Genomic DNA, 17587 nt, shown 5'->3' with positions numbered 1-17587 from the left:
GGTCCTATTGTTACACCTGTTTTACAGATGGGGCAAGTAAGGCTTAGAGAAGTGGAGTCACACAGCCAGTGTGACTTACTATGAGCTGGGACTTTGACTCAGGCTGTTGGAACCTTGAACCTGAGCTCTTTAAATATTACATGATGCTGACCCCTGATTCTGGAGGTCAGAGAGGTCATCTAAAGGGCATAGCCTCATGCCCACATCAAAATCATATGGTCAAGAAGTCAGGAGAGTAGTTATCTCTGGGAGGTGATAGCCAGAGGGTGAGTAGTGACTGGAAGGAAGCAAGGAGGGGGTGTTGGAGGAAGGGGGAACTGGTGGAGGGGAGTAGTAATATTCCATTTCTTGATCTAGGTCCAGGTTACACAGTTTCTTGATGTGTGTTTGTGAAAACTTCAGTTTGTGAAAATTTACGATATAAATAAAAGTACAAAATAAGTGCACCTTTCTGTGTGTATATTTTATTTTAATAAAGTTATAATACACAAAGTATAAAAGTGCTCTTTGATTCTTTTCTATGCCAGCTCCTAGCAGTGTTGACACAGGAAGTGTAAGTCTTAATAACCTCATGGAAAACTTTATCCTTCATTGACACAGGTTTACTGAGGATTTGACTTACCTAATTTCAGTATGTTGCTCCTCTTTTAACAGAAGCCTAGCCAAGGAATTTCACTGAATAAAAGTTAATTGCATTGTACCTGAGGTAGTACATGCATACAGTCAACTCATTATTCTAATCAATCTCATATTTTATTCTCTCTTCATGTAAACAGATGTTACAAATGTTGCAGATTGGAGCTCTGATTTGGAGGCAAAAAAAATTAGCATAGCTAGAGATAAAACAGTGGTTCTGAACCCTTGATTCACATTAGAATAATCCTGCGAGCATTTAAAAAATACTAATACCTGGGTCCCACTCACAGAGATCCTGGTTTAACTGGACTGAAGTGAGACCCTGTTATTAAATTATTTTAAAAAGTCACCAGGTGATTCTAACGTGCAGCCATGATGAGAGCCACTGAGTTAAATTATAAAGCTAATTTTTAAAGTAGACTTTGTACCCAAGATTACTACAAACCTCATTTCTCTTCAAATAAATCGCTTAAGAGGGTAAGACTTCAAAAAAAGAAAAGTTGAAAACTGTTTCTCATTTGTTATTCTAGGATAAAATAGTCGAGCTATGCTTTATTCTGGAATAAAGAAAAATAATTTTAACATCATAGGAGGCTTTCTACCAGCGTTACCATTTGGATCAGACTCCCTCCAAAGGAAAAAATAGGAATACTGTTCATGGTAAAACTATGTTTCTGCCACTAGCAACACTTTTAACCTCTTTTCTGACCAGGTGCCCTAATCAGCAATCTCTTTACTATGCAGCAGAGGTGAGGCAGAAACAATTCAAATCATCCTGAACTCTGGTCTGACAGCTGTTCGCTGTTGGCTAAATGGCCATTTGAAACTCGTAATAAAAACCACATCTCCTTAGCAACGAATTTTCCTTTTTAAATTCTTTTTACATTTGTGTGCATTGGCTAGTGAAATGGTGTCTCTGCAAGTGAGTCTGAAAAAAGAAATAAAAAACACAGTACAGAGAGCTGAAAGGGAGAGAGAGAGCTGAAAGGAAGAGGGTAAATACAAATCAACAGAAATGACCAGATGCACATGCTCGTTGGCCCACATACCATCACCACCTTCCATCCAACCAGTTGGTTATCATTGTATCTGTAGGTTCATCCACAAGCATCTTGCTTGTGCTTACAATCTCTAGAGATTTACAAAAGTAGATTTCCTGACAACAGCGGTTCTCCCCTTCTAAGTGTAGCTTTACTTTCTAAGCCAACAAATCATTCACTGTTTTGATCATTCCATACACCATATTCTAAAACTTAAAACACACAAGAAAAACAGGATGCCTCCAAAGAATCTTGAAGATTAAAGCTCCTTCTATCTTCAATCCATAGGTTGGCTACTCATTTGAACCAGCGCTTATCTTAATGCTAGTAACTTTTAAAAATTCTTAAATCCTTCATCTTGAACTTAGTATTAGCCACGTCATATATTCTTTCTCTCCCAAAGCCATTCTCCTACCCCACTACAGATGAAAACCTCCGCTGAAGTTGCCATCTATTCTGAGACATCTGTCCTGACCTAGAAGAGAATGCAAACCTAAAGTTTAAAAATGTAAAGTATTCTAAACCAAATAGTTTCTACATTTTAGATTTTCCTTTCTTTTCATCTGCCCTCTTCACATTCAATTCTAGAGGGTAGCTTTCCCTTTTTACTTTTTTTAATAACAGAAGGCTAATACCTTTCCCTTTCACTGGGCTATTCAAACATAAAATCTGTTTTGATCGCACAGAGGGAAAATGCATTCCCTACAAGGATATAATATCCAAGCAAAAGAGCGAAATAGACCATAAAAATGGTATGACCACCTATATCCATCCCTCTTCCTGCTTGGTAGGGTAGGGGTGGGGTCAGAAGAACAAAGAAAGGAGAGAAAGAATTAAGTTGTATTCTTAGGAGACAAAATAACACAACAAGCATTTTCCTGACCTACAGGCTAGGGAAGAAATAACCCTACAATGGTAATGAATCCAGTTGTTTCTAGCTGAACCCCACAATCACCATAATGGGAATCCCAGCTCAGGCTGAGCTCTTTCTCCTTTAAGGCAGGATAGCAGTAGGTATGGGGATGGGAAATTTGAAGAGAACCCTCAGGAGTCTCAGTAGCTGCTGCAGCCACTAGTAACGGAACCTGCTCTAGTCACTGCCCACATTCTTTCTTATCTGGAGACAAAGTGAAACTCCTGAGCTAGGGCCAGTGTCTTCTTCCTCTGTGACCTCTTCCAGTCACACGGTCACCCTGCTCTAGGGCAGGCAGTCCCTCTTCCCATTATGGAGGCCTCCAACAACCCTGTGCATAGCAGAGGGAGCAAATAGCTTCTTCTGCTTCTACCCTTTATCTGGTTCCCTAGAGGATGAGTGGGACTAGAGAAGGGGCAGAGGTCTCTCTACATTCCTCTCCTCTCTTCCGGGAAAGCCCCAGGAGATGTAAGGCAGCCAGCCCTCTTCCAGAGAGAGCCATCCCTTCTTTGCCTCCAGCCAAATTTCTTTCCACTCACCCACAGATTTCTTCTCTCCTCCCCATGTACTGCATTTCCGTGAATATCCATAAAACTAATCTGTTGAAGAGTAGATTATACATTCTCCTAGAGTAATTTTAATTTCAGCTTTATTGGGGTAAAACTGACAAGTAAAATTGTAAGATATTTAAAGTGTACATTATGGCGATTTGATATATGAATACATTGGGAAATGATTCCCCCAACTGGTTAACTAACACGTCAGTCACCTCATATATTTATCTTTTTTTTTTTTGGTGAAAACATTTAAGTTCTGCTCTTTTAGAAATTTCAATTATAAAATACAATGTTAACTACAGTCACCATGTTTTACATTAGAGCCTCAGACCTTTTTTACCTTATAGCTGGATGTTTGCTCTTAGGGTCGATTTGATATTTTAGGCCTAACCCCCAATGCCTTGGGCCTGGTAATTTGTACATGAGAGTCAATCAATGCTTGGTGAATGAATGAGTGCGTGCATAAGGGAAGGAATGAATATAGCTAACCAAAGTTCACATTTCTGTTATTCCAAGGTTTATTGAAAAAGTTCTTTATCTTCTACTCTTCATAACAACAGTTAACTTCTATTTCAAATAGTTATCAAGATTCCGTACCACTTCCTTTGAAAAAAATTTGAAGTGGCATTTCAGTCAGTTTGCTCTGCAAAAACTTTGGTTTTCAAGTTTAAGTCTTCAAATTGGGAAGGAGCTTTTCAATCTCCTTCGATGTGGGGGTGGGAATGGGAAGGTGAGAAAAGAAATAAAAAGTATGGGAAACACTTCTTGAGCACACAAAACAGGATGAAGATCCAGTACCTTTACAGGTAAAGCCAGCCAAGTACATGTAACCGCTTTTGCCTCTTGAAGAAGAAAAGACAACAAACCTGACTTAAATGAATGAAAGTTCTGGCGATAAAATCAAGCAATCCTGAGTAATCTGCAAATATATATACCCATCTAATTTTTTCTAAGAGAGAAAACTATTAAAACTAGAGTCTTTTCCCCACGTGTCCAACTTCATAAAAATATTCTTTACGTGGACTGCCATGCACTGACCTCTGTAAGACAAAATCAGCCAAAACAATAAGCCAGTCCAAGTCTAGAAGACTCCACTGCAGACTGAACAGGATAAATCTTGTAAGGCACTATATATAAGGAGACTGGTACACATTCCATCACTGAAGATGCTGGCTGCTGATAATGAGCTCACTGATGGCTGTCAGCTGAGATCTGATGTCATGCTGCCTGCTGATAATGAGCTCACTGATGGCTGTCAGCTGAGACCTGATGTCAGCGCTGCCCCTGATTATCACACAACGTTGGGCAAAGAATATAACATTTCCACCCTCAGTGCGTCATCTGCAAAATGTTGATAATAAATGAGTGTTCATATGAATTCGTCAGTTAATGTTTTCAAGTACTAGGGAAGTGAGCACCACTCCAGCTATTAGTGAGTCACAATAACTGACTTCATGCCATTTCAGACGCTTCGTCAGTGCTGAATGAAGTGCAACCAGATAAATCAACATAACGGTTGAATGAGGTCTTAAAATAGTGATCACCTTCACTGCGCCATGAAGGTGAAGTAAAGACAGTTTAAAAGCAGGCAGTACTATGGTGATATACTTGAGAGGCACAGCTTCATTCGAGAGAGAGTTTCCATTGATGAAACTTCAGCGATATTTATAGAATACCTACTATGCACAATAAGCCTTCTGGAATAGACAGAACTCAGATTTTATCATCAAGGTTTGTAGAACCTAGTTTTAGCCATGGCTAGCAAAGGCAGTTATCCTACTGGAAGCGATACGTAGTTAATTTAAGTCATTCTCTAACTTCAGCCTGATTCTGTGGGTAATTTGCAATAATTAAGCAACTCTGCCGGGGGTCAGATGAGATCAATACAATTTATAACACCTCATGAAATGTAGTGAGATGGTTCTACGTTTGAGATGATCTGGATGACTCTATAGTCTAGGATTTATAACATTTCTTTGGCTTAACATTATCAACAGCCAGGATATGTTAGGTCTTTGTATGTGGGGAATAAAGGTCCAGTGGCAGCACCAATACCAAGCAGTTGTCACAGGGAAAAGACCATAAAAAAAAATGTGAAAAACCCACAAAAACAATCATATTCCTTAGTGAAGGAGACTCAAGGTTTCAGGGTGCAACATTTATCTACTTTGAGAGATATGCTTTGAATGGAGATTATTACACATACAAATATACCATATATTTATACATACACTCATTCCAAGTCACTTATTTGCCTTCCCAGGCTATTTGGATGAGTGAGGCCAAATAGATAAAATAATAGGCATTATCTCAGATGCATTTAAGAGCCAAATTTACTCAAAAAGCTCTCACTTGAATCACCAAAGGCTGTATAAAGACAAATACCTACGTACATTGGAATCACTAAAGATTTCTGATTCTTCACGTTCACAGCAAAGTAATGCTGCGGATTCACTGTCTTCCAAATGAGAGCTCTGTAATACAAACAAGATCATTTCAGAGATCCAGATAACAGGGCCATAAGCATAAGGGAAAAGGCCAGCAGAAATCACAGTGTCAGTGTTAGCCCATAGGTGAGAAGGTGCAATTCTGATTAGTAACGGCTGTTTTGAAGAGAATAAACAACACGATGATTGGTTAGGAAAACTGAGGAATATTTGAGTAGCAGAAGCATTTTCCGTGGTTTCCAAATTGGGCAATGGGATGTCCTTTTTCTGTAAAGATGGTGCTACTAAGCCTTCAGAGTATGTACTCTGGACTTTTTCCAGAATGGGGTAGGTTTGTGTTCACTTACCCTCATATTCAAAGGTATATATTTGATGACTGTTTGGAGACAGGCTTTAGAATGTAACATAGTACATGATTAAGGGATCTAACTACTAGCCTGGCCTCGTTAGCCCTCTGCTAACAAGTGTTTATAAGAAGAGCCAAAAAACATGCCCTACCCAAGTCCTACTGACAGATGACAGAAAACAATTTAAAACATTTCTTCCACTCTCCAATCTCTTTTTCAAAATCTGTCTAGAAGACAGATAAGAAAAATGAGACAAAGGAGTGAAACAATGAGCTGGTAACACAAGAGTATTTTTCCCTTATGACTAACAGCAACACAAAAAAGAGAAGAGAAAAAGCTCCAACTCTGACCCATTAAGTTCCTTCAAATGTTTTGGGTAACAGCTGCTGGAAACTGAGTTACTCCTACATAGAGATATATAAACTTATGTCATCAAAACTTCACACTACCATATGATCCACCAAATCCACTTCTGGGTATAAATCCAAAGGAATTGAAATCAGGATCTCGAAGAGACATCTGCACTCCCATGTGCACTGCAGCATTATTCACAATAACCAAGATATGGAAACAACCCAAATGTCTATTGACAGATGGGTAAAGAAAATGTGGTATATACCTACAATGGGATATTATTCAGCCTTAAAAAAGGAGGAAATCCTGCCATATGTGACAACATGGATGAGCCTGGAGGACATTATGATCAGCGAAATATGCCAGTCACAGAAGGACAAATATGCATGATTCCACTTATTTGAGGTATCTAAAATAATCCAACTCACAGTAGCACAGAGTAGAATGGTGGTTGCCAGGGGTTTGAGGGGAAGGAGGAAAAGGGGAGTTGTTCAAAGGGCATAAAGTTTCAGTTATGCAAATGATTACGTTTTAGAGATCTGCTGTACAACATGGGGCCTACTGTTAACAATACCGTGCATTAAAATTCTTTGTTAAGAGGGTAGATCTCATGTTAAATGTTCTTACCGCAAAACAAAAAACCAACAAAACCCCTAAGGGGCACAAGGAAACTTTTGGAGGTAATAGATTATGTTTATTACCTTGATTTTAATGATGGTTTCATGGGTGTACGCATTTGTCCAAACTCATCAAACTGTATGCATTAACTATGTCAAGTTTTTTGTTTATCAATTACATCTCAATAAAGCTATTAAACAAAAAATGTCTCACTACCGGTGGCTGAAACTTAATCATATACAACTACTTTATTGCTCTCATGGTTGACTCATATTTTGTATTTTCAAAACTGAGACTGTGTTTCATTCAACTCCCAGAATACCTGCAGAGACTGAGTTTTAGAGTGCAAATAAACAAAGTAAAGTTCAGAGTTCCTACTTCTCCTAACTGCCTTCTCCTGGTTAATTTCCTTCTTACTTTTTCCCTACCCTGATCCTTTACCTACTTTTGGTTTCTGTCCTTACAACCCAGTCTCATATTCCATTTCTCCTCCCTCTTCCCCTTTCAGAAAATAAACAGAAACAACTAAATATTTAAAATCATTTTTAGGTCCTGCAAACGCAAAGTCTCTTTATTCCTTACTCCCTTGCATTTTGGAGGAGGAAAAAATAAGAATATTTACTCTGTCTTTTCAAAAAGAAAAAGTCAGTCTACAAAATATGTGAATACTTCTAATATTACAAAAGCTAAAGGCTTAATAAATAACAAACAAAATACCTGAAGGAATAAGGTAGAGATCAAAGCTGCATTCAATTCTCCCAAATTCCCATATCACAACAAAATAACATAGATAATATTAAGCATATCAAAAATGGCTTGTCACTGTCAAGGTGTACACAAACTGAAAAACGTACACATTAATTAATCCAAATTATACTAGTTAAGATTTTTAAGTTTTCATTCTTGTATATACTTCAGCATGTTTACATGAGCTCTTTCAAAATGACCTTTCAAGAAAGAGGTTCTTTTATATAAAAAGGAATATTACTCGGCCATAAAAAAGAATGAAATTCTGCCATTTGCAACAACATGGATAGACCTGGAGTGTATTATGCTTAGTAAAACAAGTCAGACAGAGAAAGACAAATATGGTATGTAATCACTTATATGTGGAGTCTAAAAAATAAAACAAATGTATATAACAAAATAGAAACAGACTCACAGATATAGAAAACAAACTAGTAGATACCAGTGGAGGAAGGGAAGGAGGAGGAGCAAGATAGGGGTATGGGATTAAGAGATACAAACTACTATGTATAAAGTAGATAAGCATAAGGATATACTGTGCAACATAGGGAAATTATAGCCATTATTTTGTAATAACTTTAAAGGGAGTATAATCTATAAAAATACTGAATCACTACGCTGTACATCTGAAGCTAATATAATATTGTATCAACTATATTTCAATTAAAAAAAGAGGTCCTATAATGACACTTGCATTCCTAAAGTTATTTTAAGACTTTACTGCATACTTTTTTTTTTTTTTTTTTTTTTTTGCGGTATGCGGGCCTCTCACTGCTGTGGCCTCTCCCGTTGCGGCACAGCCTCAGCGGCCATGGCTCACGGGCCCAGTCACTCTGCGGCACATGGGATCTTCCCAGACCGGGGCACGAACCCGTGTCCCCTGCATCAGCAGGCAGACTCTCAACCACTGCGCCACCAGGGAAGCCCTACTGCATACTTATTAATTGAAATTCAATTCATTAAGATACAAGGTATCAATTTAAGTGTGCTGGTAGCATTAAAAATAATTGGTTCCTGGAACAAGTATTTACTTGCAACCAACGTATTTAATTCTAAATTAAATCCTAAGAATCCTAAAGGAAGACAAAGAATATTTCGATTTCTTTCCTCTGCTTTCTGAGGTACTTGGTAATTCCAATTCCTGAGTTGTTTCTGGGTTCTGCAGATTGAACTGTCTTGCTTATGAATTCATAGAAGGAACTTTCACATATTGAGTCATGGGGAAGTCATTCTAGCTTGTACATGATTGAACTTGAATTTTATGCTAATTTTATAAGCCTATTGTGGCCTATCAAACATACATTGTACATATGCTTTAATCACTTAAAAAAAAGGTGCTTTTACCAGAAGTAAGGAATGTCCGTGTTAAAAATAAAGATTAAGGGCTTCCCTGGTGGCGCAGTGGTTGAGAGTCCGCCTGCCGATGCAGTGGATACGGGTTCGTGCCCCGGTCCAGGAGGAGCCCACATGCCATGGAGCGGCTGGGCCCGTGAGCCATGGCCGCTGAGCCTGCGCGTCCGGAGCCTGTGCTCCACAACAGGAGAGGCCACAACAGTGAGAGGCCCGCGTACAGGAAAAAAATAATAATAAAAAAAAAAATAAAGATTAAATGCCTCCCTTCCTGCAACGCCAATGCTGGTACTCCTTCGATGATAAAAGTTCCTTCCCAGGTGCCAAGGTCATATTGATTTGCTGTGTATATGCTGATCTGGTTTTTTTTTTTAAAACCTTGAAGAAATATATCTCTGACCTGTCTGATGTTCTTTGTTCTGACAAGATATAAAACTGTGTTGAAAACCATGCTCCTCCAGAGCAGCTCCCCAGGGTTATTTGAGAGGCTGTCTCTTGGGCTATAGTCCTCAGTTTGGTTCAAATAAAACTCTTTTTTATTCCTATTATAGACTGTTTATTGATTATTTTCATTGACATTATAAAGGGTTTATTCTAAGAATGAATGCTTAGGAACTCTATTAATATAATTTAGCATGTAATTAAGAAAAAAAATAAATGATTATCTAATAGATATCTAATATGGCTCTGTGGAAGTATGCCCCTTTGGTCAAGTATCATTTGGAGAAAAACAGGGGCTAAGATTGGTTAGGAAAACACATCCGTATATAACAAGAAGTTTCAATCCAGAACAGCTTCTGAGCAACAATTATTGTAATAAAATGTTGCAATCTTTATATGGAACTTATGACGTAAAGCATCATGTACTACGGAGGATGTTTTGAAGAGTGTTAAAATCTAACTTGTGCAGTTACCTAACAATTTGCAAGCAGAAGTCTTAAAAAATAATCCCAAAAAAGTCAAAACCTATTCCTACTGTTGTCTCTTTTATTCTATTTTTGTTACAGCTTATGTGATTTTAAGAAGTAGAAAAATTAACTATTATTACATTTCTATCTTTCCTTTTTTCCTGCATCTTTTCTCCCCTCAACTCTTTTAGGGGTTCTAATTAAGTGAAGAATCGCAGTTGTTCCTTCTTTTCTCTTTCTTTTGACTGCCTTGGGTCTTCGTTGCTGTGTGCGGGCTTTCTCTAGTTGTGGAGAGCAGGGGCTACTCTTCGTTGTGGTGTGCGGGCTTCTCATTGCGGTGCCTTCTCTTGTTGCGGAGCACAGGCTCTAGGCACACAGGTTTCAGTAGCTGCAGCACATGGGCTCAGTAGTTGTGGCTCATGGGCTCTAGAGTGCAGGCTCAGTAGTTGCGGCACGGCTTAGTTGCTCTGCAGCATGTGGGATCTTCCCGGACCAGGGCTCAAACCCATGTCCCCTGCATTGGCAGGCGGATTCTTAACCACTGCGCCACCAGGGAAGTCCCTGCAGTTGTTCTTAAAGAACTAGAGACTTTGAAAATATACTTTGGACATCAAACAATAAAATACATGTGTACCCTAAAGCCTGATGACCACTTTCCGATAAAAAGCTTTTAACCTTTAAAGGTCAAGACAAGAAGTAGATCTTATTTATCCTGACACTTATGTGTAACTGGATTGAACAAAGCAATTTCATAGCCTAAGGATGACCCAGCTGAGAAAACTCTCTGCAGTCGCTAACCCCAAGTTACACATTTAAAACCATTCTTTCTTTTCTTTCTTTTTAAAAAATTACATTCCCATGACTTATCTATTTTAGAAGTTTGCACCTTTTGACTCCCTCACCCATCCTGCCCACTCCCTGCCTCTGGCAACTACCAACCTGTTGTCTGTATCTGTGAACTTAGCAAAAAACATTATTTCAATAAGTACGTGGTAAACAAGATTCAGAAGGTGTCAGAGAGTATTTATTTTCCTCCCATCATTGTCCCCCACACCTCCTAGTTCTCTACAACCCCATTCCCAGAAGTAGTCACTATGCTAGTTTCTTGGGATATCTTTTCAGAGATACAGTGTACACATACAAGCATTACATGTGTATATATCCTTTCTCTAAAATATACAATGGAAACACACTGCACCTATTTTTCTGTCGCTGCCTTTTTAACTAATCTTTGTTTAAAATTTTTTAAATTGTGGTAAAATAACATAAAATTTACCATCTTAAACATTTTCAAGTGTAGAGTTCATTAGTGTTAAGCATATTCACGTTGTTGTTCAACCAACCACTGGAACTTTTTCATCTTGCAAAACTAAAACACTACACCCATTAAAAAAAAAACTTCATTTCCTTAGAAGAAGTAAAACTGTCACTGTTTGCAGATGACATGATACTATACATAAAGAATCCTAAAGATGCCACCAGAAAACTACTAGAGCTAATCAATGAATTTGGTAAAGTTGCAGGATACAAAACTAATGCACAGAAATCTCTTGCATTCCTATACACTAATGATGAAAAATCTGAAAGAGAAATTAAGGAAACACTCCCATTTACCATTACAACAAAAAGAATAAAATATCTAGGAATAAACCTACCTAGGAAACAAAAGACCTGTATGCAGAAAACTATAAGACACTGATGAAAGAAATTAAAGATGATACCAACAGATGGAGAGATATACCATGTTCTTGGATTTTAAGAATCAATATTGTGAAAATGACTATACTACTCAAAGCAATCTACAGATTCAATGCAATCCCTATCAAATTACCAATGGCACTTTTTACAGAACTAGAACAAAAAATCTTAAAATTTGTATGGAGACACAAAAGACCCCGAATAGCCAAAGCAGTCTTGAGGGAAAACAACGGAGCTGGAGGAATCAGACTCCCTGACCTCTGACTATACTACAAAGCTACAGTAATCAAGACAATATGACACTGGCACAAAAACAGAAACATAGATCAATGGAACAGGATAGAAAGCCCAGAGATAAACCCACACACCTATGGTCAACTAATCTATGACAAAGGAGGCAAGGATATACAATGGAGAAAAGACAGTCTCTTCAATAAGTGGTGTTGGGAAAACTGGACAGCTACATGTAAAAGAATGAAATTAGAACACTCCCTAACACCATACACAAAAATAAACTCAAAATGGATTAGAGACCTAAATGTAAGACCGGACACTATAAAACTATTAGAGGAAAACATAGGAAGAACACTCTCTGACAAAAATCACAGCAAGATCTTTTTTGATGCACCTCCTAGAGTAATGGAAATGAAAATAAACAAATGGGACCTAATGAAACTTATAACTTTTGCAAAGCAAAGGAAACTACAAACAAGATGAAAAGACAACCTTCAGAATGGGAAAAAATATTTGCAAACGAATCAACGGACAAAGGATTAATCTCCAAAATATATCAACAGCTCATGCAGCTCAATATTAAAAACACAAACAACCCAATTAAAAAATGGGCTGAAGACCTAAATAGACATTTCTCCAAAGAGGACATACAGATGGCCGAGAAGCACATGAAAAGCTGCTCAACATCACTAATTATTAGAGAAATGCAAATCAAAATTACCATGAGGTATCACCTCACACCAGTTAGAATGGGCATCATCAGAAAATCTACAAACAACAAATGCTGGAGAGGGTGTGGAGAAAAGGGAACACTCTTGCACTGTTGGTGGGAATGTAAATTGATACAGCCACTATGGAGAACAGTATGGAGGTTCCTTAAAAAACTAAAAATAGAATTACCATATGACTCAGCAATCCCACTACTGGGCATATACCCTGAGAAAGCCATAATTCAAAAAGAGCCATGCACCCCAATGTTCATTGCAGCACTATTTACAACAGCCACGTCATGGAAGCAACCTAAATGCCCATCGACAGACGAATGGATAAAGAAGATGTGGTACATATATACAATGGAATATTACTCAGCCATAAAAAGGAACGAAACTGGGTCATTTGTAGAGACATGGATGAATCTAGAGACTGTCATAAAGAGTGAAGTAAGTCAGAAAGAGAAAAACAAATATTGAATATTAACGCATATATGTGGAACCTAGAAAAATGATACAGACGAACCGGTTTGCAGGGCAGAAATTGAGACACAGATGTAGAGAACAAATGTATGGACGCCAAGGGGGAAAGTGGCGGGGGTGGTGGTGGTGGTGGGATGAGTTGGGAGACTGGGACTGACATGTATACACTGATGTGTATAAAATGGATGACTAATAAGAACCTGCTGTATAAAAAATAAAATTAAGTTAAAAAAAATAAAATTAAATTAAAAAAAAATTAACAACAACAAAATTCTTCATTTCTCCCTTATTAGCCCCTGGTAACCATTATTCTACTTCCTGTTTCTATGACTTTGATAACTCTAGATGTCTCATATAAGTAGAATCATATAGTATTTGTCTTTTTGTGACTGGCTTATTTCACTTAGCATAATGTCCTCAGTGGTCATACACGTTGTAGCATGTATCAGAATTTCTTTCCCATTTATTTATTTATTTTTGGCTGTGTTGGGTCTTTGTTGCTGCATGTGGGCTTTCTCTAGTTGCGGCAAGCGGGGGCTACTCTTTGTTGCGGTGCACAGACTTCTCATTGTGGTGGCTTCTCTTGTTGCAGAGCACAGCCTCTAGGCACATGGGCTTCCGTAGCTGTGGCACATGGGCTCAGTAGTTGTGGCATGTGGGCTCTAGGGCACACGGGCTTCAGCAGTCATGGCTCGTGGGCTTTAGAGTGTAGGCTCAGTAGTTGTGGCACACGGGCTTAGTCGCTCCACGGCATGTGGGATCTTCCTGGGCCAGGGATCGAACCCATGTTCCCTGCACTGGCAGGCGGATTCTTAACCACTGAGCCATCAGGGAAGTCCTTCCTTCCCTTTTAAGGCTGAATAATATTCCACTGTATGTATATACCACATTTTGTTTATCCACTCATCCATCAATGGACATTTACTTCATGATTTTTGATCACTGCATGATATCCCATTGTATACATATTCCACAATACAGTTCATCAGTCTCCTATTGGTAGATTCAGGTTACTTGTATTTGTTTTCTCATTTGCTATACCGAATCATCACAAACTTGATGGTTTAATCAACATAAATTTATTATCTTACAGTTCTGGAGGTCAGGAGTACTAAAATCAAAGTGGTGGCAGACCCATGTTCCTTCTGGAGGCTCTAGTGGAGTGTTATGGGCTGAACTGTGGTCCTCCCCAACCCCAAATTTATATGTTTAAGTCCTAATCCCTAGTATCTCATAGTGTGACTGCATCTGGAGATGAGGTAATTAAATTAAAATGAGGTTATTAGGGTGGGACTTCATCCAGTACGACTGGTATCCTTATAAGAGAAGATCAGGACACAGATACACACAAAAGAAAGATCATGTGAAGACACAGGGAGAAGACAGACACCTACAAGCTAAGGAGAGAGGTCTCAGAAAAATATCAACCCTGCCAACACCTTGATCTCTGACTTGTAGCCTCCAGAACTGTGAGAAAATAAATTTCTGTTGTTTAGGCCACCAGTCTACAGTACTTGTTATGGCAGCCCTAGCAAACTAATACAGAGAGAATCCATTTCTTTGCCTCTTCCAGCATCTAGAGGCCACCTGAATTTCTTGGCTTGTGGCCCCCTTCCTTCATCTTTAAAGTTAGCAAAAGTGGGTTGAGTCGTTCTCATATCAGTCCGACCTCTTCTCTGTCTCCATCTTTGACTTTTAAAGATCCTTATAATGACACTGTCCCCTACTCAGATAATCCAGGATAATCTGCCTATTTTAAAGTCATCTGATTAACAACCTGAATTCCATCCAACCTTAATTTCCCCTTTACCATGTAACATAATATATTCACAGGTTCACAGATGAGGACTCTATTGGGGGAGCCATTATTCTTCTGCCTACCACAGACTCTTCTTTTCTGCAAGTTTTACTGGGGAAAACAATTGTGCTTTAGAGCCCAATATTCACACCAGTACAGTGGGAAGCACAAAATTAAGGGACCAAGCAATGCTAGAGCTATATATTTTGCACTTAAAGAGGATTCTAAAAACTTAGTAGCAACAGCAGGATGTTTGAAATAGCTTTTTCCAAATGATGAATTGGATTTGATCCAACCACAGTATTTTACACAGGCCTCTTTATAATCAATGGTACAGATCTGCAAGATAATTGGTTAGTATTAAGGATATAATCTATGGCCAGTAATAATTAGACTGGGTCAACTTGACAGATTAAATCAGAACGAATTGGTGATTCCTTCTTCTAAGCATCCATAGTTCCCTGCACATATATTTTCTAACGCTTACCTCACACTGCCGCAATTATTTCTACATATATTGTTTCTCTCTCTAGACAGTGAGCTTCTCAAGCTGTATCTCTAGAGTCTAGCACAGAGTAAGCATTCAGTAAATGTTCAATGAATGAGTTAAGTGACAGCATTAGTTGTTACAATTCTTCCTTGTTGCCAATAACAATAACACAAATTAAGATGAGTTATAATCTTTGTGTATAGTTTTGGTTAAGAGACCAATAGTCTTCACTACCCTAAACACATGATGTTTGTCCATTAATTAGTCATAGTAGCAACAGCTCCTATTGAAGAGCCAACTGTTACATGAGACACTGCCTCCCCTGGGCTCCAAGTCAACGTGGAGGCTTTAAGCCAAAAGAGCATCTTCATTTCTCAGAGCTACTTAGCAGCTTGGCTTGTCAGTGGCTGAGACTGTCCAGGTATTCATGCCACAGGACTCCCTGACTCTGGCTTGCAGTTAGTCCATTTCATCTGCAAAGGTACTGCTGCTCTCTACACTCTGTATGTAATTCACAGCTCTTTTATGGTAAGCATCACAGGCTTGTTTCTCTACTCACTTCTCCTTTCAGAAGGAATATAATCTTTCAATCTAAATTTTAGCCATCCTTCAAAGAACCTCTCAAATCCCAGAATTTCAGGAAGCTTCAAAATGATGACTTCAGCCTCACTGGCCTTGGCAGGGGTTAGCCATCAACAGCCTGCTTTCATATGGCCAGCAAGCTAAGAATGGTTTTCACATTTTTAAATGGTTGTTTTGTTTTGTTTTCTAAAGAAAAGGCAAAGAAGAATATGCAACACAGACCATTTAAGGCTGGCAGAGCCTAAAATATTTACTGTCAGGCTTTTAACAGAAAAAGTTTGTCAATCCCTGGCCTAGAGCATACAATTTAACTCAGGCTAATGAGAATACTGCCTAGAACTGTCTCTAATCTTTGTACAGACCATAGTTTTATCTCCCTGCGGTTTTATGGAGATATAACTGAAATATAACATTGTATTAGTTTAAGGTATACAGCATAATGATTTGACATATGGATATTTTGTAGATATAGAGATTTTGCTTTTAATTCTTTGAATATTCACTTATGATAGTATTTCAGATCCTATACAAATGCCACATTACTTGTATCAGCAAATTCACACTCTCACACAGAGATAATCTGAAAATATTTTTTAAAAAGCCCACCAAATCCCATGATCTCCATGAGGTTTGGTTTCCTTTCTCTTCTCTTTTTCTGATATAACCATCTGTCCTACAAGGGCATGTTTCTGAAATAGGAGAAAAATTCCTATTTTGGAAGAAGCAGTGATTCTCAAAGTGTGCTGCCCAGACCACCAGGCGCAGCCTCACTTGTGAACTGGTTAGAAATGCAAATTCTTAGGCTCCATTCTAGATCTATCAAATTAGGAAATATGGGGTTAGGGCCTAGAGATGTGTTTTTAACAAGCCCTCCAACTGATTCTGATGTACATTAAATATATTAACTATAAGTTAAAGTTTGAGAGCCACTGGACTAAAGTATTTGCATCTGTAGATAGCACATATATCACTGCTTTAGAATCGGAATGATGGAATCGTATCACTCCAAAACTAACTCCTGATAGCAAAACCAACAAAAGGAAAGTAGTGAGTAAAGAAGAGTGGCAAGTGAGATATAAAAGCAGTTATTCATATGCACAGGTTATTCAATTTACATAAAGGGGCACCACCTGTATTTAATGAATGTGTATATAAGGTAACTAAGCTAGGTACCATGATGGATTCTGAGAAGTAATCATCCACAGCAGTAAGAACAAATTAATAAACGAGTAATAAGTCCATAAACACAGAGAAAAGCCAAGAAGCTGGTGGTAGATGCTCAACCTTCGCTGAAAACCCACAAAAAGAATGAGAGTAAAACAGCTGCTGCACGGACTTCCCTGGTGGTGCAGTGGTTAGGAATCCGCCTTCCAATGCAGGGGACACGGGTTCAAGCCCTGGTCCAGGAAGATCGCACATGCCCCAGAGCGACTAAGCCCGTGCGCCACAACTACTGAGCCTGAGCTCTAGAGCCTGCGAGCCACAACTACTGAGCCCACGTGCCACAACTACTGAAGTCCGCGCGCCTAGAGCCCATGCTCCACAACAAGAGAAGCCCCTGCAATGAGAAGCCTATGCACTGCAACGAAGAGCAGCCCCCGCTCACCGCAACTAGAGAAAGGCTGCGCGCACCAACAAAGACCCAACGCAGCCAAAAATAAATAAATAAATTAAT

At 38.7% G+C, this 17587-nt stretch overlaps 1 protein-coding gene across 4 annotated transcripts in view; it reads right to left on the bottom strand.

Moving 5' to 3' along the window:
• The window catches only part of SSH2 (slingshot protein phosphatase 2), a 252214-nt gene that overhangs the window by 176415 nt on the left and 58212 nt on the right, over nt 1–17587 (bottom strand). For 3 of the 4 annotated variants that reach the window (XM_067715348.1, XM_067715346.1, XM_067715347.1), the window contains one exon: nt 5540–5620. The exons of the other annotated variant lie outside the window; for it this stretch is intronic. In XM_067715348.1, the coding sequence (XP_067571449.1) occupies nt 5540–5620 (81 nt within the window). The remainder of the gene's footprint in view (nt 1–5539; nt 5621–17587) is intronic. 4 annotated transcript variants of the gene reach the window in all.

Source organism: Pseudorca crassidens, chromosome 19 (assembly GCF_039906515.1).
Source record: "Pseudorca crassidens isolate mPseCra1 chromosome 19, mPseCra1.hap1, whole genome shotgun sequence".
Lineage (NCBI taxonomy): Eukaryota > Metazoa > Chordata > Mammalia > Artiodactyla > Delphinidae > Pseudorca > Pseudorca crassidens.
Note: the sequence above shows the minus strand (reverse complement) of the source record. Positions and strands in the feature narration are given on the sequence as shown.